The sequence below is a fragment of the Bos grunniens genome, chromosome 22 (assembly GCF_055505025.1).
Source record: "Bos grunniens cultivar Pamir isolate PY7600 chromosome 22, Bosgru_T2T1.0, whole genome shotgun sequence".
Lineage (NCBI taxonomy): Eukaryota > Metazoa > Chordata > Mammalia > Artiodactyla > Bovidae > Bos > Bos grunniens.
In genome coordinates, this window is record NC_141186.1 from 60,872,049 (window position 1) to 60,900,043 (window position 27,995).

General features: G+C 61.4%; 1 protein-coding gene across 8 annotated transcripts; it reads left to right on the forward strand.

Annotated features, from left to right (window-relative positions):
- Position 1: 1 nt before the first annotated feature.
- UROC1 (urocanate hydratase 1) lies at positions 2–27,995 on the forward strand. 8 transcript variants are annotated; one of them, XR_015151973.1, is made up of 21 exons: positions 2–662; positions 4,859–4,989; positions 5,255–5,348; positions 6,378–6,437; positions 6,697–6,825; positions 6,933–6,994; positions 8,298–8,364; positions 8,442–8,585; positions 9,264–9,352; positions 10,675–10,737; positions 10,995–11,174; positions 12,295–12,392; positions 12,566–12,638; positions 13,748–13,869; positions 16,886–16,956; positions 18,071–18,169; positions 19,386–19,485; positions 21,356–21,449; positions 22,124–22,205; positions 26,143–26,311; positions 26,955–27,995. XR_015151973.1 is itself a non-coding variant. In XM_086368990.1 (20 exons), the coding sequence occupies exons 1-20, from the start codon at positions 537–539 to the stop codon at positions 27,090–27,092; spliced, it is 2,295 nt and encodes a 764-aa protein (XP_086225116.1). In that variant the 5' UTR covers positions 2–536; the 3' UTR covers positions 27,093–27,995. The 8 variants fall into 8 exon arrangements, 6 of the variants coding, with proteins under 6 accessions (XP_086225116.1, XP_086225118.1, XP_086225120.1 ...); XR_015151972.1 differs by having other exon boundaries at positions 26,143–26,242; XM_086368990.1 differs by lacking the exon at positions 21,356–21,449 and having other exon boundaries at positions 26,143–26,509.

Genomic DNA, 27,995 nt, shown 5'->3' on the forward strand with positions numbered 1-27,995 from the left:
TGGGGGGAGCTCACGGGCACCCCCTCCCCCAGAGGTGACGACAGGGTCTCCTGAGAGCCGGGGAGGCCTGCACCTCCGTGGGGGCATTACTGCCACTGGGTGGGCTCCGGCCAATGTGTCACTCACCGGGCGGGAAGGAGGGAAGTGAGGCGGCCACACTCAGTACCCCAGTCAGTGTCACGGGCCCCCATCATTTGCATACATCGCCCCTGATGATGAGGCCTCCCCCCGAGACCATGGGGCAGACCCAACCCAGAGCCCCCCTCTCCCCATGCTGAGTCCCAGAAAACTCCCCGCAGGCCAGCACCCCGTAGAGGGGACACGCGGACTCTGCCCCGGCATCCCCGGCTCGAAGCCTGCCTCGCCCAGGACCCTGCCCCCCGGTCAGCGCTGCCCTGACCCCGACCCTCGCCCTGGCCTGGGGCCCAGAGAGGGCCGGAGGGGGTGGGCCCGAGGGCCCCGCCCCGCCGGACAGGATACCCGGTCTCTCCGCGGCCCCCACACACAGCGGGCCTCCGCCCCAGCCTCCGCCAGCCATGTGCAGCCTCCAGGAGCTGTGCTCCGGCCTGCCCCTGCGGCCCCTTCCGGAGAACCGGGGCCGGCGGGCCGGGGTGCCCCACGCCCCAGTCAGGACCCCCGGCCTCAGCCCCGCTGAAGAGCAGGTGAGAGGCTGGGCCCCCCTGCCCCGCAGGACTGCTCAGCCTCTGGGAGGTTTGGGAGGGCTCTTCCCACCAGCTGCTACCTGCCACCCCGGCCCTGGGGGCTCCCAGTGAGGGTGGCTGTGGGCCAGGCACCCCCGTGCCAGCCTCCATCGCACCCGCCTTACTCCTCCCGGCTGCCCTGGGGGCGTCGGCCTCTGGTCTCCACTGACCGAGGGTCCCTGAGGCTCGAGGTCACGGGTGGGCGCCATCACCTCGACCTTGGGCCCCCAGGGCCCAGGGGGTCTGCTGCCCGCTCCTCCCGGGAGCACCCACTGGCCTGGGACCTGGGGGTGGGGGCGGGGCCCTGGGGACTGGGGAGGAACGGGTAGGTGGATCCCGTCACCTCCTCCTTCCTGCTGCCGTTTGCTCTTTGACCCGGTCTTTGACACTGAGCTCCTAAATGGGCTTCAGTTCCCTGGGCGGTGGGGGCTCCTGGCAGGGCTGGTCACCAAGTCCAGGCTCTGATTACACGCTAGGCCTTTCGGCCCCACCCCCAGCCTCCCAAGAAGGGTGGAGGCCAGGGAACGAGGGAATGAGTCCTTGCAAGGCCGCTCCCCAGGGTCGGACCATCCGGGTCTGTGAAACGGAGCAGGTGCTGGGGTGGTGGGCGCACCTGGGAGCTCCCCCAACCCCGGGTTCCTGCTCATCAGCTCACCCTTCATCACATCCTTTCAATACAAAAACCAAAGAGAGAGTGTCCTGAGTTCTAGGGGCTGTGCTAACAGATTACCAAACCCGAGGGGCTGGGACCCCCAGTTCTCACTGGCTGTTCGCGAGCACCGGTGACGACTGGGGTATGTGATCGGGGGCTGAAGTGGGGGTGTCTCGTGGGCCCAAGCCCTCAGCCTGTGGCCAGGGTCTGGGGGGACTCTGGTCGACAGCACCCCAGTGGGACTGAACTGAGGGCCGCTGGCAGGGGGGGCGGGGAGGCGGGCCCTGGAGGAACCATACATCCAGTCCCCGGGGGTGACGCCTGCGGGAGGACCCCCAGGGGTCTCCTGGACCGTCCCAAACCTGGCAGGGCGTCCTCGGCCACAACCTTCACGCTTTCCTGGGGCTGCTTTTCTGTTTTACTTAAACGTCCCTTTGAATGTCAACATGAGCTTTCAAAGGTAGTTATAAGAGAGACGCAAGTCACGTGTTATAACATTCTATAATTTTTGGTGTCTCCTTCTAGACACATTCTGGTGCACACAGATGTGTGTGTCCTTCTTGAATCTCTAAGTGGGAGCTGTGCACACAGGCTGGTTTCTTTTGAGGCTGTTCCTCATCAGTGTGTTGTTGTTGAAGTTCATGGCCTGGATGAACGAAAATGTGCTCCCCTCTTAGTTCTTTTGTGAGTAGATGTTGTTGAGTCGCTCAGTCATGTCTGACTCTGCGATGGACCGCAGCACGCCAGGCCTCCCTGTCCATCACCAACTCCCGGACTTTACTCAAACTCATGCCCATCGAGCTGGTGATGCCATCCAGCCATCTCATCCTCCGTCGTCCCCTTCTCCTCCCGCCTTCAATCTTTGCCAGCATCAGGGTCTTCCCCAGTGACTCAGCTCTCCACATAGGTGGCCTAAGCACTGGGGCTTCTGTAAGTAGATTTCTGGTCACCTGCAGAGTGTGCTTGGCTGTGGGGCAGAGGGAGAGTCCTTTCACATCCGTTAGAATCGTCCCCGCGTCCCTCCCCCACCATGCAGCTGCTCTTGGTGACCTCACCCCAAACCACACCCCACCCTTGGGGGCTGTGCTGGACTCACACCCCAGGTCCGGAGACCTCCCACGCCGCGGACACAGTGCCCGCAGCTTCTGGAGAGCGGGGCCTAGGGGGCTCACTTCTGGGTCTTCGGTGACGCCAGAGTCTTCTGCTGAATGAACGAACGAGAGTGTGTGCCGAACCAACACCCTGAAAGAGCTCAGTGGGCAGAACAAACCTAGAAGGGCTTCTTGGATGAGCTGGTCTTGGCGCCAGGGGCAAGGTTCCCAGACTGGGGAATCTGAGCTGGAGGCTATTCTGGAGGTTGTGAGTGACCATGTGGAGACGGGTCTGGGTGGACGAGCCCTGTGTAGGCCCAAGCTGGGTGTGGACCTGGGAAGCCAGGCCCTGCCTGGTCACAGAGAGGCTGAATGCCACCCCTGGGCACTGCGTCGGACAGGGGCTGGCCCGCTGGCCACAGAGAGCGAGGCCCACATGGAGCTGGGGGTGGACAGACGCCCTGCGTGGAAGCCGTAAGCGTGGAGACGGTCACTCCGGCCGCTGGCCCCGGGCAGCGCATGCCTGCCAGGTGCTGCCCTCCACTCAGCCGGGTCCCCAGGCAGCCCTGTGAGGCGGTGCCTTCTGCTCGTCTTCCGAAAGAGGAGACTGCAGTTCAGAGAGGTGCGTGTGCGGGTCAGGGACCCGCAGGGACAGACTGGGGTGCAGGGGTCTGGGCCCCGAGGCACAGTCTCTGGAGAGGCCCCCCGCCCCGCCAGGAAGAGCCTGACTCACAGTCTGGACCTGGCGGGCCTCACTTCAGCCCGGTTCTGGTGAGGACCCCATGGGGCTGGGCTCCAGGGGTGTGGGGGCTCAGACAGGCCCAGTCTATCAGATCGTTAGAAAAGGGAACGGAGGAAGCCAGAGTCCGGCGGGATGTGTTCGGGCCCGTGTAGTAGGTCGAGCGCCCCACCGGGAGGGTGACTGTGTGCCTGTGACGTGTTGCTTTTGAAACTTCTGTCAAGCTTTGTTTTCGCTTGCAAGCTCTGATTATAGGCTGTTTACCGATTTAAAAAAAAAGCACGCAGTCTCTGTGTCATGTGCCAGACCTGACCTTGAAGGGCTTGACCTCCAGCTCACGCCGGGCCCCACCTGCCCTTGAACCCGAGTCCGCAGCTTCCTGCCGCGTGCCCCCCCGTGCCCCCCGTGCCCCTCCCACCCCATCGCTGCGTGCAGTGTGCACGTTCCTCCTCGGGGCCCTCCTATCGGGGCTCCCTCCCTGGAGCGCTGGGCCAGAAGTGGCACCGGGAACACGCCAGAAACTAGACCCAGAGACACTGCGGTGGCCACCCGACGCGCCTGACCCTCTGGTGAGCCCGGGAGCCCCCTGCGGGCAGATTCCCAGCCACCTTTTGCAAGGGAGAAACACACGTTTCTGATCTTTTTTCCCCAGAGAGCAGGAGCGATGCACTTTTATTCTATGTTGAAGTCACCCAGGGACTCGCCACGCAAACCTTTCAAGTTCCCCTCACTCCTGAGCTGGGGTTTCCTCACTGCCCTTCTCGCCCTCGACTTCTTCCAGAATCATCTCTCCCCCACCCATCCCATGCACCCCTCGGCCCCCAGGGCACCCTTGATGTGCGGTGCTGCACTTGGGGTGCACAGGGCAGGCTGTCCCCCCTGGGCTCTGTCCTCAGCCCCCCGGCCACCTGGCTCTGGCCGGCCCAGCTCTCTGTCTCCGGGGCGGCCCTCTGCCCTGCCCACCTGGTGCCTCGGGGCCCAGGCCGGGCCGCAGGCTCCTCTCCTGTCGCCTCCGCCACCCCCGGTCAGTGTCTTGTCTGAGGCTCGAGCTCCCTGCCCCCTTGGTGGATTTGTGTTGAATGAATACGTTCACATCAGCTCCTTATCGCGCTCCTTAAAGGAGTTTGTTCTGCAGGGTCGGCTGGTTGAACGCATGGCCTCAGTGTCCACCCCTGACACCCGGGCGTCACCCCACTCCCCTGCCTTCAGGCCCCTGCCGGGTGCTGGGAGGGAGAGAGCGGGGTAGGGGGGTCTGGCCGGACACTCGCCCTCCTTGAGCCCAGGGAAGACTAAGAAGCAAGGGAACAAACCCACTCTGGAGCATGTGGAGATGCTCAGCCCGGGGAGGGGGCCCCCAGGGAGGCAAGCAGCCCCTCCCACTGTAGCCCAGGCCGCAGGCCATGTCCCTCTCTGGCCCTTGCCGGGGCTCAAGCGGCCTGGTGCCTGGTGAGCATGCAGAGGGAGGGACTGGAAGGCAGCCGACAGAGAGCCGGAGGGCAATCAGGGAAGGCTTCCTGCGGGAGGTGACAGGGTAATGGCTGGGGTGCGAGCTGGGCAGTCTCAGGGCTGGGCCCTGGGCCTCCTGAGTGGAACAGGGGCACATCCGGAGGGCAGAGCTCCGCCTGGAGCCTGCACACCCTGCCGCCCTCACCACTCCCCCCCACCGCCCCGCCAGCTGGCGCTGAAGAACGCCCTCCGCTACTTCCCCCCGGATGTCCAGGAGGTGCTGGCCCCCGAGTTCGCCCAGGAGCTGCGGCTCTACGGCCACATCTACATGTACCGCTTCTGCCCCGACCTGGAGATGAGGTGAGTGCCGCGGGCTCGGCTTGTCCCCTTGGTACAGAGACCTTGCTGTGAAGTGCGCCTCCTCCGGGCTGGAGCCTGTCCAGTGGTGGGGAGGGGCTGGCCCAGAGCACCTCCTCTGGTGGGAGCTCCAAGGGGGGGGCGCCTTCTGCTGATGCCAGGGCTGGCCGTCCGCACTGGCAGGGCCAGGGGCCGGGCCGGGCCGAGGCGGGACCCGACGTTCCAGGCGCCTGCCCCTCGACGGGCCTGGCAGCTAGACCCCTTGCAGGGCCTATCCAGTGGAGCGGTATCCCTGCCGGACAAGGGCGGCTGCAGCCATCATGCTTATGATCATGAACAACCTGGACCCGGCCGTGGCGCAGGTAAGGGCCCGGACGTGCGGGCGGGGTCGGTAGTGGGAACTCAGCACGCGAAACACACCCAGCACTCACAACACTCGCAAGCTTTCTACTTGGACGCAGTGACAGATTCGATACATACACAAGTCGCTTAGTCGTGTCCAACTCTGTGATCCATGGAGCACTGGAGTGTGTAGCCTTTTCCTTCTCCAGGGGATCTTCCCGACCCAGGAATGGAACCTGGGTCTCCTGCATTGCAGGCAGATTCTTTACCAACTGAGCTATGAGGGAAGCCCCGAGAGAAGCTGCAAAACCAGCGTGGGGAGGGCTTATCGCCGTCTCCCGGGCGCTCCCTCTTTGGTCGTTACGACAGCATCAGCACCACGACACCAGCCTTGGCGTCAGAAGGTGTCGCTTTATGTGCGATGCGTGCGTGCTTAGTCTCTCAGTCGTGTCCGACTCTGCGACCCCCTGGACTGCAGCCTGCCAGGCTCCTCTGTCCATGAAAGTCTCCAGGCCAGAACACGGGAGTGGGTAGCCACGTGAAAACTGGAAAGGAACGGGCTGAATGCTGTGGTTGGTTGCAGTATATCCAAAATACCACAACGTGGAATCAGTGTAAAATCAAGATGTTTTATAGCGTTGTTTCCCCACCAAGTCTTGGAAACCAGCGGTGGGTGTCCTGCCTAGAGCTCGTCCCGTGGGCTGTGGCTCAGGGCGCAAAGGCTGCTGGCAGAGCAGGCCTGGGGCCCCGCTGGTCCACGTGGGTCTGGCCACACGTGCCTGTCCCGGCGTCCTTGTGCGCCAGCGCGCCCTGCAGCAGCCTATTCGAGAGAGGACAGCCTTCAGGGGGACCTGAGAGTTTGCTTGAGGGCAGGAGGGTCCCAGGATGTGAGCGCTCCGCTGAGCCCTGACCGGTCTCCCCCCCGAGCCCCCCACTCCTCCTCCAAGGGCCATCAGCCACTTGGCGGGGGGCCATGACCCCTGAACCCTGCCAAGCTGGGTGCCTCCTTCCCCACACCCACATCTCAGGCAGCCCCGCATCCTCCACAGTTTCCCCAGGAGCTCGTGACCTACGGAGGAAACGGGCAGGTGTTCAGCAACTGGGCGCAGGTATGGACCCCGGACTGTGCGGGCAGGCAGGGGGTCCCCACCACAGGCCAGTCCACCACCTACCTCCGCCCCAGCCTCCGGCCTGGAAGCACCTTGAGACTGGCTCAGGGGCTCGGGCTCTGCCTCCCTGATGCCCGAGAGCCCAGAGGTCAGAGGTCCTGCGGTGGGGCCACTGGAGGGGAGTTGGCGGCCTCGTGGGGGGACTTGGGGGCCAGTGTGGGGACCCCCCTCACCACCCCTGTGCCTTGTTCTCCTGCAGTTCTGGCTGACAATGTCTTACTTGGCCCAAATGACCGAGGAGCAGACGCTGGTCATGTACAGCGGACACCCTCTTGGCCTTTTTCCCAGCAGCCCCGAGGCCCCCAGGCTGGTCATCACCAACGGGATGGTGGGTCCCGGGGCCGCAGGGAGGCCCAGCCGCCACCCGCCCGCCGAGCCGTCGCCCCTGAAAGCCACGGCGCGGCCCCCAGCCCTCCGCCCACCCCTCTCTTGCAGGTCATTCCCAACTACTCCTCCAGGACAGAATACGAGAAGCTCTTTGCCATGGGGGTTACCATGTAAGTGCTGTTGGTTCATGACGCAGCCTTGCCCAGGCCCTACGTTAGAGCAGCGCAGCGATCGTGGCTTCAGCTCTGAAAAGCCCTCACCATCAAAGCTCTATAGCACGATTCCGTATTTACGCATTTCCCGCTTGTTTTCATGGATGTCCCAGCAGTTGTTATACACGTGTGAGTGATCGAACATGCAATTTGAATCCTATTTTTTGCAAGGACTCAGGTCCTGGCTGCAAAGGGGGCGTGGTGATGGCTCTGGCCCCCGAGCTGTGTGAGAATGAGTGTGACATCGCCTGAGTGGATGGGACCCTGGGGGAGCACGCTCCATGGCGGGCTTTACCCGCCTCCCTGGTGGGTGTGTATTGTGTCTACACAATCGTTCTATTCACACAAGCTTGCACGACAAGGATAACCCATGCCCCATTTATCAGAAGAGGAAGTGGAGGTTCCCAGAGGCCCTGTGCTTGGCCCAAGTTCTGGGATTGGCTTGGAGTTTGGATGTGTGAGATCCAGGATCCGCCGTCAATCCAGAGGAGAGAAGGGACCAGGGAGGCTGCTGGGGGCTGGCGGACTGGGTCCCCGAAGTCTTTGGGGAGCGCAGTCTCATCTCCTGTCACGGGGCTGAAGACGCAGATGCTGAACGGCCACCACGCGGTGCACGTGGGCGCCTCCTCCCATGATCTAGCCTAGAGCGCTCAGCAGGCCGGGGGCTCACTCCCGGGAGCCTTGTTCTGTGGCCTGCCGAGCCGCCCGCTGACCGGCAGAGACAGCGGCTCCTGCAGCCTGCAATGGGGCTCACCACGGGTGCTGATGTGTGGAGAGGTCCTCGCCGGCCTGGTCGTCAGAACGGGGCCCTTTGTGCAAATGACAGCAACCTCTCGAGTGCTGTGCCCCGACTCTGCCAGAAACTAGGGGACTGGCCTTTCCTACAGGCGTCTGTTTTGACTAATTAATGAGCTCATCTCTGGCTGCGCGGGTGTTGCTGTGTGCGGGCTTCCTCCAGTTGCCACGAGCAGGGATTGCTCGTTGGGGTGGCTCCGGGGCACGTGGGCCTGGGTGGTGGCTTCAGGAGTTGTGTCCTGTGGGCTCACCTGCCCTGAGGCACGTGGGATCCTTCCAGACCTGGGATCAGAACCACGCCCCTGCCTTGGCAGGTGGACTCCCCTGGACCGGCAGGGAAGTGCCTCCTTTTGTTGTTTAAGGAGAACGCCGATGCATGTGGGGCAACAGAGCTCCTTAGACCCCGGGGAGCGGGGTGGGGAGACGCCACTCCAGCACCCGCTCACGCCCCTGCGTCCGCGGGCAGGTACGGCCAGATGACGGCAGGCAGTTACTGCTACATCGGCCCCCAGGGCATCGTCCATGGCACGGTGGTGAGTGGCGGGCCGCGGGGCCGTGGGACTGGGGGGCTGAGCGAGCGTGGGTGGTGACTCCTCCTCCTCCCCCTCAGCTCACTGTGCTGAATGCGGGGCGGCGCTACCTAGGGCTCCAGGACCTGGCGGGCAAGGTCTTTGTCACCTCCGGGCTGGGTGGCATGAGTGGGGCTCAGGCCAAAGCTGCCGTCATCGTGGGGTGCATCGGTGTGATCGCAGAGGTGAGCCCGCGGGAGCAGCCCCCCACCCCCTCGAGAGCCCCCCTGACGCCCTCACCCTCCCTGCTCTTGCCTGTGCCCTCCCAAATCCTCCCATCCCAGTGTGGGTCCCCACGGCAGCAGACACCCCTGCCTTCCAAGTGCCCATCACTGCCAGGCCCGGAGCCACGCTCCCAGGACCCACGCTCCCAGGACCCAGCCTCCCTTGCCTTGGGGCCCTGGGGTCCAGCCAGGAGACGGTAAACCTGTGAATAAGAGCAGAGACCGCCCCCCCCATCTGGACGGAGCTGTCAGGTCAGGGGGAAGAGTGGACGAGGGCCAACATCTGTAGTCTCTTGAGCTTCCCTCCTGGGTACAAAGTGGCTTCCCCAGCTCCAGCCACCTCATCTATATTCAAGGCAGACAGAAGGGGAAATGCCAGCAATGGCTGACTCTAGCAGAAAAATAATGCCATAGAAACTCCTTTTCCCGCGTTGGTCAGATGGCTCACATGGATGTTGTCATCTACAAGGGTGGAGAAAAGGCGTGAGAGGGCAGTTGGGATTAGCTGGAGCAGAGCATCTCCCTGAGTGCAGTCAGGGTTTGTTGACGTGGAGGCAGGAGGCAACTTGCAGCAGCTCATAGGGTCCGCCCCGCCCTGTCGGGAAGGGGGTGATCTTCACCCCTGCCCCGTGGTCCCAGGTGGATGGCGCGGCCCTCATGAAACGCCACAGGCAAGGCTGGCTGATGGAAGTGACTGACAGCTTGGACCGCTGCATCGAAAGACTCAGGTGTGACACCTGGGGGAGCGTGGGCTGGGAACTCTTGATCTCTGCTTCTCACTGGTGGCTCCTGGGAGTGTGGGGTGCCTGGGTGCGTCCGCGCTGCCCACACATGCGGTCTCACAGACGTCCGTCATCCTGCGGGCGGCCCCTCAGCTCAGCCACGGTTTGGCAAAGACCGTGTCTTGCGTTTCTCCCTTCTGTGCCTCGGCGCCCAGCCCAGAGCCTGGCACACAGGAGGTGCTGATCGGAGCTGCTGAACGTCCACAGGACCCGTCTGGACCTGCGGCTCCTCCCCAGGGGGTCCAAGGCTAGTGTGGGGTCCCAGGACCCTTCCCAGCTGCATGCCATCTGCTGAGATTTCTTGATGGGGACAGGCAGGGCCACCAGGAGGCTGCTCCTCAGATGCTGTCTGTGAAGCATTCTCTCAACTGACTGCTCTGCAGAGCTGGGCGCCTCCTGTGTGGGGAGTTCGCCTCGGCACAGAGGGCTTCACCTGCTGTGATTAGACCTGCCCAGGGGCGCAAGGGAACTTAGGTGACACTGTCTAGAGACACACAGAGTTTAGAAATACTCCCATTACTGAGACTGGAGACTCTTTTGACACAGATCTTTGAAAACTTGCTGAAAACCCTGCATTAATTACTGGAGAAATTCTAAACTCCTCGTGTGGCAGAGAGGGTCTTAACCTGATCTGGCTCTGACCCTGTGGGTGCATCTGGAACACAGGTGCACACGCACACACTTGCACACGCACACGCACGCACTTGGATGCTCATGGGCACGCACACACACACACGTCCAGCCACTGTGACGTTTCTGTCATCTCTGAATTTTTGTCACTCACACAAAGGTTGGGCACTTCGCTCCCACAGTCACACACAGAAACACACACGCAAGTCCAAATCAGAGTAACAAATGCTTCCACAGCCGCTTTCACGTGTTCAGGTCTCCTGTCCCCCAGACATGCTGTAGTTTTTCCAAATCAGGGTCAGAATCATCTTTCAAACCGTCTGCAACTTGAGGATCGCCTTGAGCGGCTTCTTCCAAGATCCCTCTGAGAGCCCTAGGAGCAAGGGCTCTAATGCTCCGGAAGGAATTCTGGGCCTCGTGGGGGCGGGGCTGCACCTCTGTCAACAAGTCCTCTGGGAGGGCCCCCAGTCCCCTGTGGCCCTCGGCCGGGGGCCTCGTAGGTCCCCAGGCCTGCACTCACGCGGTGCTGTGGGTGCCTCCCGGGCCTCTGCGTCCTCACCAGCTGGGCGCCGGGGTGCGGGGTGTTGGGGTGTTGCCCTGGGCAGGTGTGACTGGGCCGCCTGTCCTGCCCCTTGCAGGGAAGCAAGGAAGAGGAAGGAGGTGCTCAGTCTTGGTTACCATGGCAACGTGGTGGACCTCTGGTGAGTGGGGAGCTGGCCGCCTTGAGGACCCCCAGTGAGCCCTCGTCCGCGGCCCCAACACTGGTCTGGGGCTCCTGGCTGTCGCGGCCCTGATCCTTGGACAGCTCGCGGCAGACCCCCCCACCCCCGCCAGGGGGTGCAGGATGAGCCCCATGCCTGGCTAAGGGGCCTGTGGGCTGGGAGCACGTGCGCCCTCCTGGCTGGGCCCTGAGCTCGGCTGCTGGCAGTACCCGGCCTGACCGGCCGTCTCCCCGCAGGGAGCGCCTGGTTCACGAACTGGACACGACGGGGGAACTCCTGGTGGACCTGGGGTCCGACCAGACGTCCTGCCACAACCCGTTCAACGGTGGCTACTACCCCGTGCAGCTGGGCTTCGCAGAGGCCCAGAGCCTCATGGCCTCTGACCCCACTGCCTTCAAAAGCCTGGTCCAGGAGAGGTGGTGCCGGACGGGGCCGCCCGCGCAAGGGATGGGGGCGCACACGGCCTGCTGGGGCTGTGGACGGGGTGGCTCCGGCCTCCGCCTGGTTCTCCCACAGCCAGCTGTGTGGCCTGTGCCAGACCCTTAACCTCTCTGCTCCTCTGTCCCGCCTCTGTCAGACAGGGTCATGAATGTGCTGTTCCGTGGGGATGTTGGGGACGGGCTGGGGTTACATTTGCAAAATACTGGGGGCAGCTTCCAGCACCTATGGGTGCTAAGTAGATGCTGGTAGAGGGCAGCCCAAGGCGCTTCCAGAAGAGGTCATTGCTTGTTCAGCACGGAGCCTGGGCCCCGCGCCTGGCTGGCTGGGACCTGTAGGCACTAGCTGAGTGACTGCCTGCAGTGTCTCCCCTGAAGGGGGAGAGGCTCTGAGGAACCCCAGGGGTGGGGGGCTTCCCAGTGGGAGGCGCTGGAGGTGGAGCAGGCAGGGGCGGGGTCAGTAGAGGAGGAGTCGGGTGGGGTCAGGAGGAGTGGAGTCAGAAGGGGAGGAATCCGATGGGGTGCAGTCAGGAGAGGTGGAGTCAGAAGGGGAGGGGGTCCGATGGGGTGGAGTCAGGAGGGGAGGAGCCCGAATGGGGTGGAGTCAGGAGGGGAGGAGTCAGAAGGGGAGAAGTCTGAAAGGGTGGAGTCAGGAGGGGAGGAGTCCGATGGGGTGCAGTCAGAAGGGGAGGAGTCAGAAGGGGAGGAGTCTGAAAGGGTGGAGTCAGGAGGGGAGGAGTCAGAAGGGGGTGGAGTCAGGAGGGAGGAGTCCAAAGGGGAGGACTCAGGAGAGGTGGAGTCAGAAGGGGAGGGGGTCCGATGGGGTGGAGTCAGGAGGGGAGGAGCCCGAATGGGGTGGAGTCAGGAGGGGAGGAGTCAGAAGGGGAGAAGTCTGAAAGGGTGGAGTCAGGAGGGAGGAGTCCAAAGGGGAGCAATCAGATAGGGAGGAGTCAGAAGGGGAGGAGTCAGAGGAGGAGTCTGATGGGGTGGAGTCCGGAGGGGAGGAGTCCCATGGGGAGGAGTCCGCAGCAAGCTAAGTCCAAAGGGTTCCCGGCAGAGGTGCTCGCGCTGGCGCTGACTGCTGACGGCTTCTTTGCAGCCTGCGGAGGCACGTGTCAGCCATCAACAGGCTGGCCCGGGAGCACTTCTTCTTTTGGGACTATGGCAACGCCTTCCTCCTGGAGGCCCAGAGAGCCGGTGAGAGAGGCAGGAGGGGCTCAGGCACACTCGCCTCACTGCAGTCCTGGCCGGCCCGTCGGTGTGGCCAGCAGGATGGGCCCTGGCATGCCTTCTGGGGGTGGCCCTGCCAGGCCTCCGCCTCGCCAGGCCTCGGTCTCTCCCGGTGATTCTGGCCCCGTCTGTGCGCACAGGGGCCGACGTGGGGAAGCCGGGCGCCAACAGGACAGAGTTCCGCTACCCCTCCTACGTCCAGCACATCATGGGGTGAGTGGGGACGCTCCCGGCGTCTGTCCTTAGACGCGCAGGCCAGCAGATCTGCTCACACTGCCCAGGCCGCCTGCTGAGACCTGTGCTTGATCCCAGGTGGCCACAGCCTGGGTCATGGGGTTTCCACCCCAACAGGCAGGGGAAGAGGAGCTGAAAACGTGAGAGTCTGTGCAGGGCCTCAGGGAGAGGACGGGGGTGGGGGCCATGCCTGAGGTCGCCTCCGGAGAACACTCCAACCTACGAGTGCTCAGGGCTGACCTACCCCCCAGGTCCTGCACGCTGTGGCCGAGGAGCTGTGCATCCCCCAGGCACGCGCCCCAGCCCTGAGCAGGTGGCCAAGGGCCCAATCCCTGCAGCCCTTGTGCCTTCCTGGCCACCGGGGGTCTGAACTCGCGGGGACAGGGCAGCTGCTGCAGGGAGAGGACAGGGTGGAGTCCGGGCTGGGGCAGCCGGGCGGGGTGGGAAGCCCCCGGGTCTGCAGCAGAGGGGACCCCGGCGAGGGCTGGGGTGGGTGAGAGAAGCCAGCACCCTTCTCAGCAGCCCCCCGTGGGAGGGGACAGGGCCAGAGTGGGGCCATGACCACAGGCCTGGGGGGCGGGGATTGCCCAGGGGGCAATAGGAAGGGAGCCCAGCAGAGGCTGGGTGGGCACGGAGCCTAAGGAGGGCCTGCGCCCCTCTGTCTGGAGCCCCCTCGAAGGTCGGCTCACAGCAAACGGGGCCGAGTTTCTGTTTATTGTGCATTCTCACGAGCACTGCCTGGTTTTTGGGTTGTCTCTAACCTCAATTTAGGAAGTTCTGCTTGTCTGTGTCCCGGCTCCCTGCTCCCGCAGCCAGAGAAGCTGCAGCTCTGGGAGGGACGCTGTGGTGATGGACGGGGCAGGCAGGGTGGGGACCGCTGCACGTGCTGGTTGAGAGGCTTCCGGCAACCTTGCCGGTCGCCGATGCTCCGACTCACGACACAGGGCCTGCGCATGCGCATATACCCACTTCGTGCACAGCCTTCACCCCGTCAGTTCTGGAGCTTCTGCGGCCTCCCTGACCTTGGACCATGCTGACCCCAGCCCCAGCCCGGCCAGCCCCAGGTGACGAGCCATCTGCCTTTGCAGGGACATCTTCTCCCAGGGCTTTGGGCCTTTCCGCTGGGTGTGCACCTCAGGAGACCCCCAGGACCTGGCAGTCACAGATCGGCTGGCCACGTCTGCGTTGGAGGAGATTGTTGCTGCCGGAGGTGAGGCTGCCGGTTGGAGATGCTGACGTGTGGGTGGCGCCCCTGGCTGGCAGTGCTGGGAGCCTGGACGCAGGGTCCCCCGCCTGGCACCGTGAGCCCAGGGCATATTCTCAGGGGTTGCCTGTCAACGGTGCTCGGGCTCCTGTAGCCGGCCCTGTGCTGCCCCCTCCACGTGTCGAGGCCACTCTGCTGTTTCCACGTCAGAGCTGCCCCAGGCCGTCTGTGGACACAACGTGGCTTTGCCCCGCCCTGGGTGGCCCTGGCCCAGCCGCAGACCCTCTTTGTGTAGTGGACGGGGCAAGAGGACACACTTCTTTATGGCACCTCCCCGGCCCCCTGCCTGTCACAGCTCCTGCCCTGTTGCTCTGCGGCTTCTCCCTGGGCCCAGGCAGCCTTCTCTGGGAGTGGTGGGTCAGCCTTTGCAGCTTGTTGTAAATCCTCCGGGCCCAGTTTCACCCTGCCTCCCACATCTGGGTTGAGTGGGCTGAGTGGCAGGGCCTTAGGGTCAGGGGACCCAGGAGGAGAGCCTGATGGGCGGAGCCACCTTGTGGGCGGGGTCACCTTGTGGGCGGAGTCACCCCTACTGGCTCCGGAGGAAGCTGAGGCAGTTCAGTTCAGTTCAGTTGCTCAGTCGCATCCAACTCTTTGTGACCCCATGGACTGCGGCACGGACAGTCCTCCCTGTCCATCACCAACTCCCGGAGCTTGCTCCAACTCATGTCCATCGAGTCAGTGATGCCATCCTACCATCTCATCCTCTGTCGTCCCCTTCTCCTCCCGCCTTCAATCTTTCCCAGCATCAGGGTTTTTTCCAGTGAGTCAGTTCTTCGCATCAGGTAGCCAAAGCTTTGGAGTTTCAGCTTCAGCATCAGTCCTTCCAATGAATATTCAGGACTGATTTCCTTTAGGATGGACTGTTTGGATCTCCTTGCAGTCCAAGGGACTCTCAAGAGTCTCCTCCAACACCACAGTTCAAAAGCATCAATTCTTTGGCGCTCAGCTTTCTTTATAGTCCAACTCTCACATCCATACATGAGTACTGGAAAAATCATAGCTTTGACTAGACAGACCTTTGTTGGCAAAGTAATGTCTCTGCTTTTTAATATGCTGTCTAGGTTGGTCATAGCTTTTCTTCCAAGGAACAAGCGTCTTTTAATTTCTTGGCTGCAGTCACCATGTGCAGTGATTTTGGAGCCCCCCCAGATAAAGTCTCTCACTGTTTCCATTGTTTCTCCATCTATTTGCCATGAAGTGATAAAACTGGATGTCGTGATCTTAGTTTTCTGAATGTTAAGTTTCAAGCCAACTTTTTCACTCTTTTCTTTCACTTTCATCAAGAGGCTCTTTAGTTCTTTGCTTTCTGCCATAAGGGTGGTGTCATCTGCGTATCTGAGGTTACTGATTTTTCTCCTGGCAATCTTGATTCCAGCTTGTGCTTCATCCAGCCCAGCGTTTCTCATGATGTCCTCTGCATATAAGTTAAATAAAGCAGGGTGACAACATACAGCCTTGATGCACTCCTTGCCCAATTTGGAACCAGTCTGTTGTTCCATGTTCGGTTCTAACTGTTGCTTCTTGACCTGCATACAGATTTCTCAGGAGGCAGGTAAGGTGGTCTGGTATTCCCATGGCTTGAAGAATGTTCCACAGTTTGTTATGATCCACACAGTCTAAAGCTTTGACATAGTCAATGAAGCAGAAGTACATGTTTTTCTTTCTGGAACTCTTGCTTTTTTGATGATCCAACAGATGTTGGCAATTTGATCTCTGGTTCCTCTGGCTTTTCTAAGTCCACCTTGAACATCTGGAAGTTCATGGTTCACATACTGTTGAAGCCTGGCTTGGAGAATTTTGATCATTACTTTGCTAGCATGTGAGATGAGTGCAATTGTGTGATAGTTTGAACATTCTTTGGCATTGCCTTTCTTTGGGATTGGAATGAGAACTGACCTTTTCCAGTCCTGTGGCCACTGCTGAGTTTTCCAAATCTGCTGGCATATTGAGTGCAGCACTTTCACAGCATCATCTTTTAGGATTTGAAATAGCTCAACTGGAATTCCATCACCTCCAAAAGCTTTGTTCACAGTGATGCTTCCTAAGGCCTACTTGACTTCGCCTTCCAGGATGTCTGGCTCTAGGTGAGTGATCACACCATCGTGATCTGGGCGGAGCCTCCTCCAGCTTCCGGATGTTGGTGCAGCTGCAGACCCTCAACCTGCCGGGCAACTGCTGGTGTTCCCATCATAACCACCCTCCAGGGGTGATTTCAAGCAAGCGAGGCTCCACGTGGAGCGGGATCAGGGTGTCCACCAGCCAGAAAACCTCGGGGCACAGCTCCTAGTAAGGGGCGGGGACATCACTAAGTGATGTGGGAACATTACTTTCATTTTTAATACAATGTTTTCAGTGTATTTGACTGAAACTTTATAGACATCTGTAAACCACAGGCTCACAGAATTCCTGCAGATTTAGCAGTCTGTTCCCACGAGCACCTTGGCGGACCCCCTTCTCCAGCCCTCCACTCTTAACTGCCAGCCTGTCCTACCTCAAGAGGCCTAGCATCTGTCAGCCTCGGAGCCTCTGTACTCGCTGCCCCCTCTGCAAAATGCTGTTACCTCAATTCCATGCAGCTGGCTCCTCTTCAGCATTTAGGACTTGCCTTGAGTGTCATCTCCCCACAGAGGCCTCTGGTCCCCCTGACCCCCTACCCCAGTCTCAACTGCACTTGTTTCCTTCTCAGCCCGCAGTAGTCTTGGCTCTGGTGCCTGGCACGCAGCAGATGCTCCTTAGATATTTGCTGCGGGTCGGGCCCTGACTCACCCGATTGCTGGCACTGCCATTGCCGGAAGTCGGATGGGCTGGTGGGGAGCTGGGGATGGGGGCACCCCGACTCTGCTCGGGGTCCAGTGGTGGGTGCAGATGGGTGCCTCAGCCCAGCGGCCTTGCAGCAGGAGTGTGCACCCCCACTGTGGGGCAGGGGCTCTGGTACCTGTGACACCCCCTCCCCTGCCTGCAGTGACCCCGGCTGTGAAGCTCCAGTACGTGGACAACATCCGCTGGATCCAGGAGGCTGCCAAGCACCAGCTGGTGAGGGCTCCAGCTGGGGGGCGGGAGTGGCGGTGTGGACCTTGCCCCAGGTGAAATGCTGCTCACCACCCGAACAGCTTGGGGAGTCCCTACTGGCCATCTCGCCCAGGGGCCACTGTACAGAGAAGCCCGGGGCCTTTCAGAAGGTGGCCTGGACTCTGGGGCAGCGACCTGGGTCAGGTAGGTCCTTCCTCCCATCATTGCCCGGCAGGGCCCTGGAGCCAGGCCTCCTGATTTCTCAGTTGTGTGACCTGGGGTGAGTGGCTTGGCCTCTCTGGGCCTCCCCTCCCATCTGCACAGTGGAGATACTGGAGGTAGTATGGCCCCTGGCTGTGGTGCGGGGCTTGGAGCACGACCTCTGCGGGGCCAGGGCAGGGCTGATGGGTGTTTCTGTGCCTGTGAGCGTGACCACACATCAGATGACCCGGGGAGTTGGGGGTGGGGGTGGGGGCGGTGTAGCAGAAGGGTGTCTCTGAGGAGCTGACTTGCAAGTTCAGGCCTAAGTGGGGCTGAGTCCGGGGGGGGGGGGCGGGGTGGTGACATTTGGGAAGCAAAGGGACCAGCCAGTGCACAGGCCTAGGGAGGCAGCCGGCCGGATGCGCCCAGACCAAACAAGGGACGGGCATTTGGTTCTGATGGCTGGACGCTGCCACGTCTGCACCAGTGGGCCCTTGGCCTGCGGTTCAGCCGCGCCTGCCCCAAGTGGTGGCCCCCGCCCTGGGCTTCCCAGTCCAACCCCGTCCACCCAGACTACCGCCGCCGCCTGTACCAGTGGTTGCACGTGTGTTTCTCCACAGAACCCCTCATGCCAACCACCCAGTGCCTGAGATGTCCACGGCGATCGCCGCTGGACTTGAAGACCTGGGCCTGGGGAGGGTGGGGCAGGAGGTGGAGATGGGGGCGGGGCCTGACGGAGACAGTAAGTCACCTCCCAGGAGACGCCGGTCAGCCTGGGGCCCCTGGGCTAGCCCTGCGGTGACCGGTCAGGAGGGACATCCGCACTAGACACCCCCAGACTGCACTAGGCACAGGGCCGGGCGTGGGGGCTGGACTCAGCGACTGCCGGCCAGCGTCTGGGGGGCGTGTCTCCTGAGCACCACCCTTCTCACCACAGGTGGTGGGCTCCCAGGCCAGGATCCTGTACTCGGACCAGAAAGGCCGTGTGGCCATCGCCGTGGCCTTCAACCAAGCCATCGCCCGTGGGGAGCTCAAGGTGGGCGCCCCGCCAGGCCAGCCCTCAGGCCCGGGCTCTGCTGTGGGCCCTGCCGTGAGACTGGGCAGTCAGGGGCCATCTCTGAGCCTTGTAACCTCAAAGCGTGGCTTCCCCTCCAGTGTTTCTGGCTGTCTTTGTTGAACTGTCCCTTTCGCATCACTGCAACCCCAACCGCGTCTCCGTCTCCCTAGCGGTCAGTCCCGCCTACCTCGCTCAGCGCATGCGCACATGGCGCTACAGCTGTGGGCTGTATAGCTGTGTGGCGCTACAGCTACAGCGCTTCATCCCCCCTCCCTCTCCGCCTCCTCCTTCCTCGCCCCTCCTTCCGGCCAGCCCCGCCCACCTCGCTCGGGCACATGCGCACATGCCGCCTCTTCGCCCCCTCCCATCCTCCGCCACCCCCTTCCTCCCGCCTCCTTCCAGTCAGCTCCGCCCACCTCGCTCGGCGCATGCGCGCAGAGCGGCTCTTCATCCCACCTCGCTCTCCGCCCCTCCTTCCTCCCGCCTCCTTCCAGTCAGCCCTGGGCACCTCGCTCAGCGCATGCGCACACGGCGCCTCCTCATCCCCACCCCTCCCTCTACGCCCCTTCTTCCTGAGAGCCGCCCCCCCACCCACCCAGGTGCAAGCCTTGCTGCAACGCGGGGCTCTGGGGGGAGCACAGGGCAGACAGGGTCCCGCCCGGTGCAGGTGGAGGACACTGGATGCGCGGGCAAGGCCATCAGTCCACGGTCTCTGAGCGCGCGGCGCTCCGCGGATAAAGTGAGCGAGGAGCGCGCGTAGGGTCAGAACTGGGCTCCGTGCTGCCGGCGGAGCCGTGAGTGTCCCCCGTGCCAGCGCACTGGGCTGGGGATCCCGTGCAGAGCGGGGTCAGGCCCGGCTTGTTGAAGCGCAGGGAAGCTCCTGCGACCTCCGGTGAGAGCCGAAACCCCTGCCTGTTCTGCAGCCCTGAGATGGGGGCTCCGTAAAGTGGGCGTGGTGAATGGACACGGTAGCGGCGACTCAGAGCCAGCACCTGGGGGCGTACGGGCTCCGGGTGGACAGAAGGGGCATCTCTGGGCGGTCGTGGGGGGCGTTGGAAACCCCCTGCGCCCTCCTGCAGAGGGTCTGCTTCCCAGGGAAGTCCAAAGGGCGTCTGGCGTGGCCTGACCCTTGAACTCTGCCCCGGGCCAGGCAGTGGACATCGCCTCTGACCTTTCATGCCCTTCCACACCGCAGGCGCCGGTGGTCCTGAGCCGAGACCACCATGACGTAAGTGGCACCGACAGCCCCTTTCGGGAGACCTCCAACATTTACGACGGCTCTGCCTTCTGTGCAGGTGAGGAGGACAGGGCGTCTAAGCAGTGTTTCTTTCTGCTGGATTTGAGTTTTATGTAAAAATCAAGTGGTTCATTCAGTCTGTCACGGTGCTGTGGAAAAGGTTGCTGGCTTCTGAGGGGGCAAGGCCCAGGGTGACCAGCCCATGATGGAGGTGGCTCTGGGACACGGGACACAGTTGTAAATGTGAGCAGGAGCGGGTGGACCGGGCCAGTGCATGCCCGAGACCTGGGCGCACCCCATCACGTGCCAGGTGGTCTTCAGAAGGTCCTCAGGGTCCTCCTCTGTGACGAGGAGCCAAGAGCAGGTCCTTCTTTGTTGTGAAGGATGCACTGAGTTTGTGTGTGGGAGTCACGTTGGCTCCCCCAGGCGGGGTTCTGTGAGGGGCTGTTAACCACCACACAGAGCTTCTGCCTTCTGCTCCTGGGGGCTTTCTTGTCCCCAGCAACCAAGGCTCCTTCCGTCATGGATGGGATCCCCAGGGAAGGAGTGGACACCCAGGAACACCAATCCACATCACTTTGAGAAATAGGTCCATTTCATAAAAGTTGTGAAATTGATGGGTATAGAATCATAATCCTTTATTATCTTTCTAATATCTGTGGGGTTCACACTGTCTTTCCTGATGTTAGTCTTTTCTGTCTTTCTCTTTCCTTGATCAGCCTGGCTAGGCATTTTTTAATTTTATTGATCTTCTCAAAGAAGTTTTTAGTTAGATTTTATTCTATTACTTTTTTGCTTTCAAATGGACTGATGTCTACTCTTATTTTTACTATGATCTTTTTCCTATTTACTATTTGGGTTTAATTTGCTCTTCTTTCTCCAGTTTCATGAGGTTTTCTTTTCTAATAGAAATGTTTTAATGTTATGAATTTCCCTCTAAACGCTGCCTTAGCTGCATCTCACCGATTTTTTGAAAAATATATTTTTGTTTTCATTCAGTTCAGAACACTTTTAAATTTCCTTTGATACATCCTCTTGGAACAATGGATTATTGTGAAGTATCTTTTTAAATTTTCAAGTTTGGGGAGATTTTCCAATTATCTTTCTGTTACTGATTTATGAGTTAATTCCATTATAGTCTGAGAGCTTTGTATTCATCCTGTTATTTTAAACTTGTGTTAAGGGTTGTGTTGTGGCCTCGAAGGTGATCCCTCTTGATGCCCCTGGGAAGAACGTGTATTCTGCTGTTACTCAGGGGCTTGTTTTTTTTTTTTCTTTTTAAAAATTTTCAGAGGTTTTTTTGATGTGGACCGTCTTTATTGAATGGGTTACAGCACTGCTTCTGTTTTATGTTCTGGTTTTTTGGCCGTGAGGCACGTGGGGTCTTAGCATCTCACCATGAAGATGACGTTTTAGCCACTCGACCACCAGAGAAGTCCTGGGGGCTTGTTCTCTACATCTCACCTGGGTGAAGTCGGTTAGTAATGCTCTTCCTGTGGTCAGGATCCTTGCTGACCTTCTGCTGCCCTGTCCCCTAGATGAGCGAGAGCGAGAGGACGCAGTGCCCGACTGCGCTTGTCTGCTCCCTCTGCAGCCCTCGCGCACTGTGCTGCTGGCGCCTGAAAGCCGTGCTGTCAGCTGTGCCCTTGTTTATGTGTATTGTCTCTTCTTGGAAAATTGACCTCTTTATCGTCATGTGCCAGCTCTCTTTATTTTATTTTATTTTTTTTAAAACATTTTTTGGCCGCAACATGCGACACATGGGATCCTAGTCCCCTGACCAGGGATCAAACCCTGGGCCCCCTGCGTTGGGAGCGCAGAGTCTTAACTGCAGGACCACCAGAGATGTCCCTCTTTACCCTTGATGATACTGCCGGCTCTCACGTTCTCTGATGTTAATGTAGTTTGCATTGGTATTCTTCTGCCAGTGTAACAGCTGACCACAAACCTTAGAGGCTGGAAGCAGCAGGAGCGTGTTCCCTGAAGTTCTGAAGGCCCAACGTCTGAAATCAGTTTCTTGAGGTCTGGGTCGAAGTGTGGGCAGGGCCCTGATATCTCAGGAGGCAGCCAGGGGCGGGTGGGTCGCTCCTTCGCCTTTGCCAGGTTCTGGAGCTGTTCTGGTGCGTCTCACAGTCCCATGCTAGACATAAGTCATTCCCAGGACCCCCGCCTCTTCTCTGTGGGGGCTTTGGGGGAGAGCCCACCAGGGGCCAAGGCCTTTGTCCCTGGCCCAGGGCCCTGGGTCTCAGGGCAGCTGCAGCTCTCTCAGCAGGCCCTTGGACTGGAGTGAGGCTTGGTTCCCTTCTCTCTGTCGGTGCCTGTCTCCCTGCAGAGTCCTATCTGGTTACCTGCCCCGGGGCCTCACCCAGTGATGCCCAGGAGCAGTCTGCGGTGTGCAGCTTGTCCCGCGCTGTTGGTGTGCTTCTCTGAAGGGTGGGACTGATGCTGTTTGTCACCTGAGCGACAGTTCCTCCACCCTCAGTGCCTCTGGGGTGCTGCACCTGTGCCTGTGCTGGGCAGGTGGCAGTGGGAATCGGGCACTCATTCGGTGCTCCCGCTTCACTGGGCTCTGAGAACGCAGTGTCCGCGGTTCCTACAGGCGCCCTCCAAGGTTCCTGTCTGACCACCCCCCCACCCCCCGACCCTGGCCCAGGCTGGCCGCCTTGCCCGGGGCTGACCGCGCTGTCTTTCTGCAGACATGGCTGTGCAGAACTTTGTGGGCGACGCGTTCCGTGGAGCCACCTGGATCGCTCTGCACAACGGCGGGGGTGTTGGCTGGTAAGAAGGTTCCCGAGGGCCAGTGGCGCGGGTGGGGGCTCCCTGGAAGTCTCGGGGGGCCCTCCAAGGTCCTGCGCCTGTCTCTCTGAGCTCTCTCTGCTGAGGGCTCCTTGTGTGAACTGGACGTGGGGGCCTTGGCCAGCCTGCACCCGTGCAGTCTCCTGCCTCTCACAGGACGCCGTGAGTCATCTTGTCCTGTGTGGTTCTCTTGCTGCTGTGACAGATGTTGTCCAGGGAACCCTCAGAGTCATCCTGGCCCCGTCCTTTCACTTTGCCGGGGTGGCTGGGCTGGGCGGTGGGAACCTAGATCTGGGCTCCCTGGCTCCTGGCCCCGCACTGCCCAGCCAAGCCTATCTCCAGCCCAAGCCACGGACCAGCTGGGGTTCTGGGAGGCTCCCTCCTGGGCCATAGATGAGTGCCCTCCTGAGGTCGTCCCTAATTCTGAACCAGGTTTCAGCCCATGGGCGTTTCCAGCACCCGGTGTCCTGAAGCTCAGCTCAGCTCCGGCCCCATGCTTTCAGCCTGGAGACGACACCACCTCCCACAGCTAGGGGCTCAGTGCCTCTGGGCTCCCCCTCTGCCCACCACATCCCACAGCTAGGGGCTCAGTGCCTCTGGGCTCCCCCTCTGCCCACCACCTCCCACAGCTAGGGGCTCAGTGCCTCTGGGCTGGCCCCCCTCTGCCCACCACCTCCCACAGCTAGGGGCTCAGCGCCTCTGGACTGGCCCCCTCTGCCCACCACCCCGTGTCTTGGCTCCAGTCTCAGGTCCGCAGCATCACCTGTGTCCCCCCCGCCCCCTAGCTGGAGATCACAGGTCCCTACGGCCCCCGGCTCGGTTGCCCTGCTTTGCTGGAGCAGGTCACGGAAGGCAGGAATTTCTGAAAAAAATTACAAAAGACGTCAAAGGGTGTGAATCAGTAGCCAGAGGAGGAGACACATGGGGTGAGCACGCAAAGGACCACCTGATGGTGGGGGCCGGGGCAGGCGCGGCCACACGTGCCTGTGTTCTGGTTCCCCAGCCGGCCCTTCTCAGGCCCCTCCTCTGGGGCTTCCCTGCAGGATTCCTTCCATGGGTGTGACTGACTCCATCACTGGCCACGGGTGACTGGTTCCACCTCCAGCCCTTCCCCCTCTGCGATTGTCAGGGGCTGGGCCCCAGGTTTCAAGCACAGGCCACAGGGTGGCTCCTCTGGCAGCCAGCCCTGCCCCCTTGGGTGAATTCCCAAAGTCACCTCATCAGCAGAATGAAAGACACCTTCACCCCGCTCATCGCAGGAAATTAGAAGGGTTTAAGGAGCTCTGTGCTGGGAACCGTGGACAAAGACCAAATGTTTATTTCTCGTTATAAGTAACGATGTCCCATTCGCTGCTGAGAAAAATGAACAACTGGTGTCCATCCTAAAGGAGATCAGTCCTGAATATTCATTGGAAGGACAGATGCTGAAGCTGAAACTCCAATCCTTTGGCCACCTGATGCAAAGAGCTGACTCATATGAAAAGACCCTGTTGCTGGGAAAGATTGAAGGCGGGAGGAGAAGGGGAGGACAGAGGATGAGATGGTTGGATGGCATCACTGACTCGATGGACATGAGTTTGAGTGAACTCCGGGAGTTGGTGATGGACATGGAGGCCTGCCGGGCTGCACTCCATGGGGATACAAAGGGTCAGACATGACTGAGCGACTGAAGTGAACTGAACCAGTGTTTATTGCAAGTGGACACGTGGCAAGCGTTTGGATCTCCTCCCACCTAATCTCGGAGAAGAAACACTCAGATGAGAAAACTGAGGCAGCGGGCGGCTCAGGCTGCACTGCCAGGGCGCCCTGGCTGGGGGGCGGGTGTCGCCTGCGCGGCTCTCTGGACCCCTGGGCCCTCGCAGCAGCAGGGGGCGCTGTGGCCCTGCACAGCAGGACAGCTCTCCAGACCGGCCGCCTCTGAAGTGACCTCCCAGCCCGTTTTGGCCGGAGCAAGCCTGGCCGTGCCTTCCAGAGCCCAGTCCTGCACGCTGCAGCCTCCGGAGCGTCCCCGTGGGCCAGCTTGGCCTTGGGCCCTCTGAGGCTGGAATTCCGAGCCTAGCCCAGTCAGGTGGCCCGAATGAATGGAAAATGTGACCGGAGTGCGTGACCGGAGCAAACCAGGAAGGGAGGGATTGGGCCCCGTCACCGGGCGCCGGCCTTTCGGGGCTCAACTTGCTGAATGCGTTCTGGAGACGACGGGATGCCTCTGGCAGGGGCCAGAGCCGGCAGTGGAGCTGGATCTGGATTCAGATCTGTCGTCCCCAGATTCCTGAAATCACAGCCAGGGCGGCAGAAGGCAGGCAGGGCAGGACACGAGGGCCTCGGGGCACTGCTCGCCGTGGGGGGCCCCCCACTAGGCTGCCCCCCCAGGCTCTGACGGCGCAGCCCGTGAGGCGCTGGCACCGAGGCCATTAGTCGTGACGCCCTAGGGGGCTCCTTTGGGAAAGTGCCTCAGGTTCACTGCAGAATCCGTGCATAATTTAATCCACCAGATACTCCTGCAGACCTTCCCGGAAAGGCAGTGGGGAAAACCACCACCCCCCGCAGCCTTCCAGCTTCAGCTGCATCTCTTGCTTCCAAGTCATGGTTTCCCCTGACGTTTCTCGGTTCGCTCCAGGTTTCTCCACTGCATGTGGGCTCCCTGTTTCTGAGCCGATCCGTGTCAGCACTGGGTCCCCTGCAGGCCCTGCACCCTGCCCCGTCTGTTCGTCTGTTCTGACCACGTGCTGGGGTCTGGCCCATGCCATCTGCCCCGCAGTCCCAGCTGGCGGCTGCCATGTAGATGGGGACGGTGGACTGCAAAGCGGGATACTCAGCGGTCAGGCTCTGCTCCATAGAGACAGTGGACCCTGGTCCCTCCCGGGAGGGTGTGCAGGTCCCTGCGGGCGGGACCAGCCCCCAGGACCACGTCTCTAAGGAACAGATGCACTGTCCAGGTTCGATCCCTGGGTCGGGAAGATCCCCTGGAGAAGGGCATGGCTACCCACTCCAGCATTCCTGCCTGGAGAATCCCATGGACAGAGGAGCCTGGCGGGCTGCAGTCCACGGGGTCTGGGACACGACTGAGGGACTTCGCTTTATCCGGATACTGACGCTGTTTCCCCACCAGAGCACATCTTGAAGCCAGCTGTGTGTGGGCATCCCCGAGGGGCCTGTTAAGATGTGGATCCCGATGGCAGGTCTGGAGTCAGGGTGCGGAGTCCGTGTCCCTGCCCAGCTGTGGGTGATGGTGCCATGGGGCCCCTGGGGGTGGCAGCCTGGGTTCTGAGGTGACCTGCCCGCTCAAGTCTCACTGTTTCTTGGGGACAAACGGCTGCGACAGCTTCATGCTGCTCAGGCTGCTAATGGTGAAGACCCGTCACGGGAGCCGCGGCTCCTGCAGGGCCCACGCCGTGCACGGGGTCTCCCAGGACACTTAACATCACTTCCTGTCATCAGCTCGATGGTCCTACCTCAGAGGCAGCTGCACCCAGAGCTTGACTCTGCAGACACTGACTGCTAGGCCACAGTTCCCGAGCGAGGACTCCCGTTTGCATAACCTCCCCAGCCCCGGCCGCTATCACGTGTCAGACCTGGGGCCGTGGGGTTAGTGGCTGAGAAGTTCCCACCCTGTTGTTTGGCCCTGAGTTGCTTGCTGTCTCCAGGGACTCGTGGCTGAGTTCTGCCCGCTTTTCTGCTCATCTCACGGTGTCGAATGTCTCCTTAGTACAGCCAGCACCAACCTTACGTGTGACCTTCTCCCCGGGACCATTATCTGGCCAGCATCTGCTCCACAACACGAGAGGGCTCCCCCTCTCTGGTCATCCTCCTGGCCCCAGGGCTCCTCTGACTGGGTTTGCAGAGGCCGCCTGGAGCTGAGCACCTTTGCCCCAACTGTCCATGCCTGGGAGTGACCCTGAAACCCTTTGGCTTCTTGCAGGGGTGAGGTGATCAACGGGGGCTTTGGCCTCGTGCTGGATGGGACTGAGGATGCCGAGCAGAAGGCCAGGCGGGTGCTCAGCTGGGACGTTGCCAACGGAGTGAGTGACCGCCAGCACCCCCCAAGGCTCTCCCCTGTGCAGACTGCAGACCCTCCTCCTTCCGGAAAGGTCTGCAGCCCTCCTGCCGCTGCGGTGTCTCCCCCAGCCACTGCCAGGGTGGCCCTCCACGGCAGACAGCCGGCGCTTCACCCGGGCTGTGTCCTGTCCAGCCTGTGTCCGCGGGGCCTGGGCAGTGCGCCCTTCCCGACACTGCGTCTTTGTGCATCCGAGAGCACAGCTGCGCACGCTCGTGTGTGTCCTGACGCTGTATGTGGTGCCGGGCCCCATCCCAGAGGGACCACATATCAGGGCCTGAAAGGGGAAGCATGACAGATGGGGGTCGCGGTGATGGGGGTGGGTTTACGGGATGTGAGTGAAATGGGGAGGGGGCTGGGGAGCCCAACTGCAAGGGTCCAAGGCTTAGACCAGGAGGCCTAGGAGAGCCGCCGGGCGACTCCCCGGAGCCCCCAGGACGGGGGCTGGGCTTCCTCCTGGAGGCCGGGAGGCTGGAGGGAACGGGTGGGGCGGGTGGGGTGCCAGGGCCATGTCGGGGGGCCCCTGACAACACAGGCCAGATGGGAGGAAGGGAGCGGCTGGGGAGGACCTGAAGCGGAGCCGAGGTGGTGTGCTGGGGGGCCAGGCGGGGTGGGGGAGGCGGACACGCGGGCTGGGCGGGGCCTGGCACCGAGGACACGCCCCTCCCACCCCCCAGGTAGCCCGCCGCTGCTGGTCCGGGAGCCCCATGGCCTACGAGGTCATCTGCCAGACGATGCGGGAGGACAGTGGCATGGTGGTGACGCTGCCGCATGCCGTGACGGACGAGCGTCTGCTCCAGGCCCTGCGGCTGTGAGAGGACCGGGCGTCCCGCGGTGCCCTGGCCCCCGGGTCCCGCCCTCACCTCACATTCCCCGCCCCCTCCACTGCTCGCCGTGCTCCCCTGGGTCCGGAGCTTTGCACATGGGCGTGTGTGGACGCGTGCACACACACACAAGCATGCACACACGAAGCAGGCACGCACACGCACACAAGCTCGCCCTCTCTGTCTCCCCACCCTGGAGGCAGTCACTGCATCCCCATTTTACAGACCAGGCAGCGAGGGGGGCCCTCTGCTCTCACCACGTGGCTCCCCTGGGGACCTGGAGGGCAGTGAGGGTCTCGTTCAGTGCGGGGTGCTCAGGCCTGCCGTGGAGGGGACTCCAGGGGCTGGTGCCCAGAAGCTTGGCTGAGTGGGGCGCTAGCCAGCCCCCGGAGCCACCTGCATTCCTCCTCCCCCAGGCGCAGGGTTCATTTGGCCAGGTTCTCATCCAACGTCTGTGGTCCCCCAACCTCTGACTAACTGTCCACGCCAGGGACCCACAACTTGGGCTCACAGGCCAGCCTGGCTCTGACCATGTTCCTTATTCTTTGTCCTCCCAGCCCTGCTGGGCCCATGACAGGCTTAAACTGAGAGAGACTTTGGGGATGGGTCTCCAAGGAGCCCCCAAAAACCTGACCCCCCCCCCCCCGGTGTCTAGTCTCAACCACACAGTATGGCCTGTCTCCTCCCCACTGGCCATTCTGCCTTTGCCTGAGCTAACAAAACCCCAGTGTTGTCTGGGTAGCAATATACACAGAAGGAGTAGTTGATTTTCCAGCCTGCCTAGTAATCAAGAATAACCATTGACCTGGTTCCAGCCCAGCAGACTGTGGAAGTCTGCTGGATGGGTCTGCTGGGAAGGCTGTAATAAAAATGGACTGATACGGCTGTGTCACA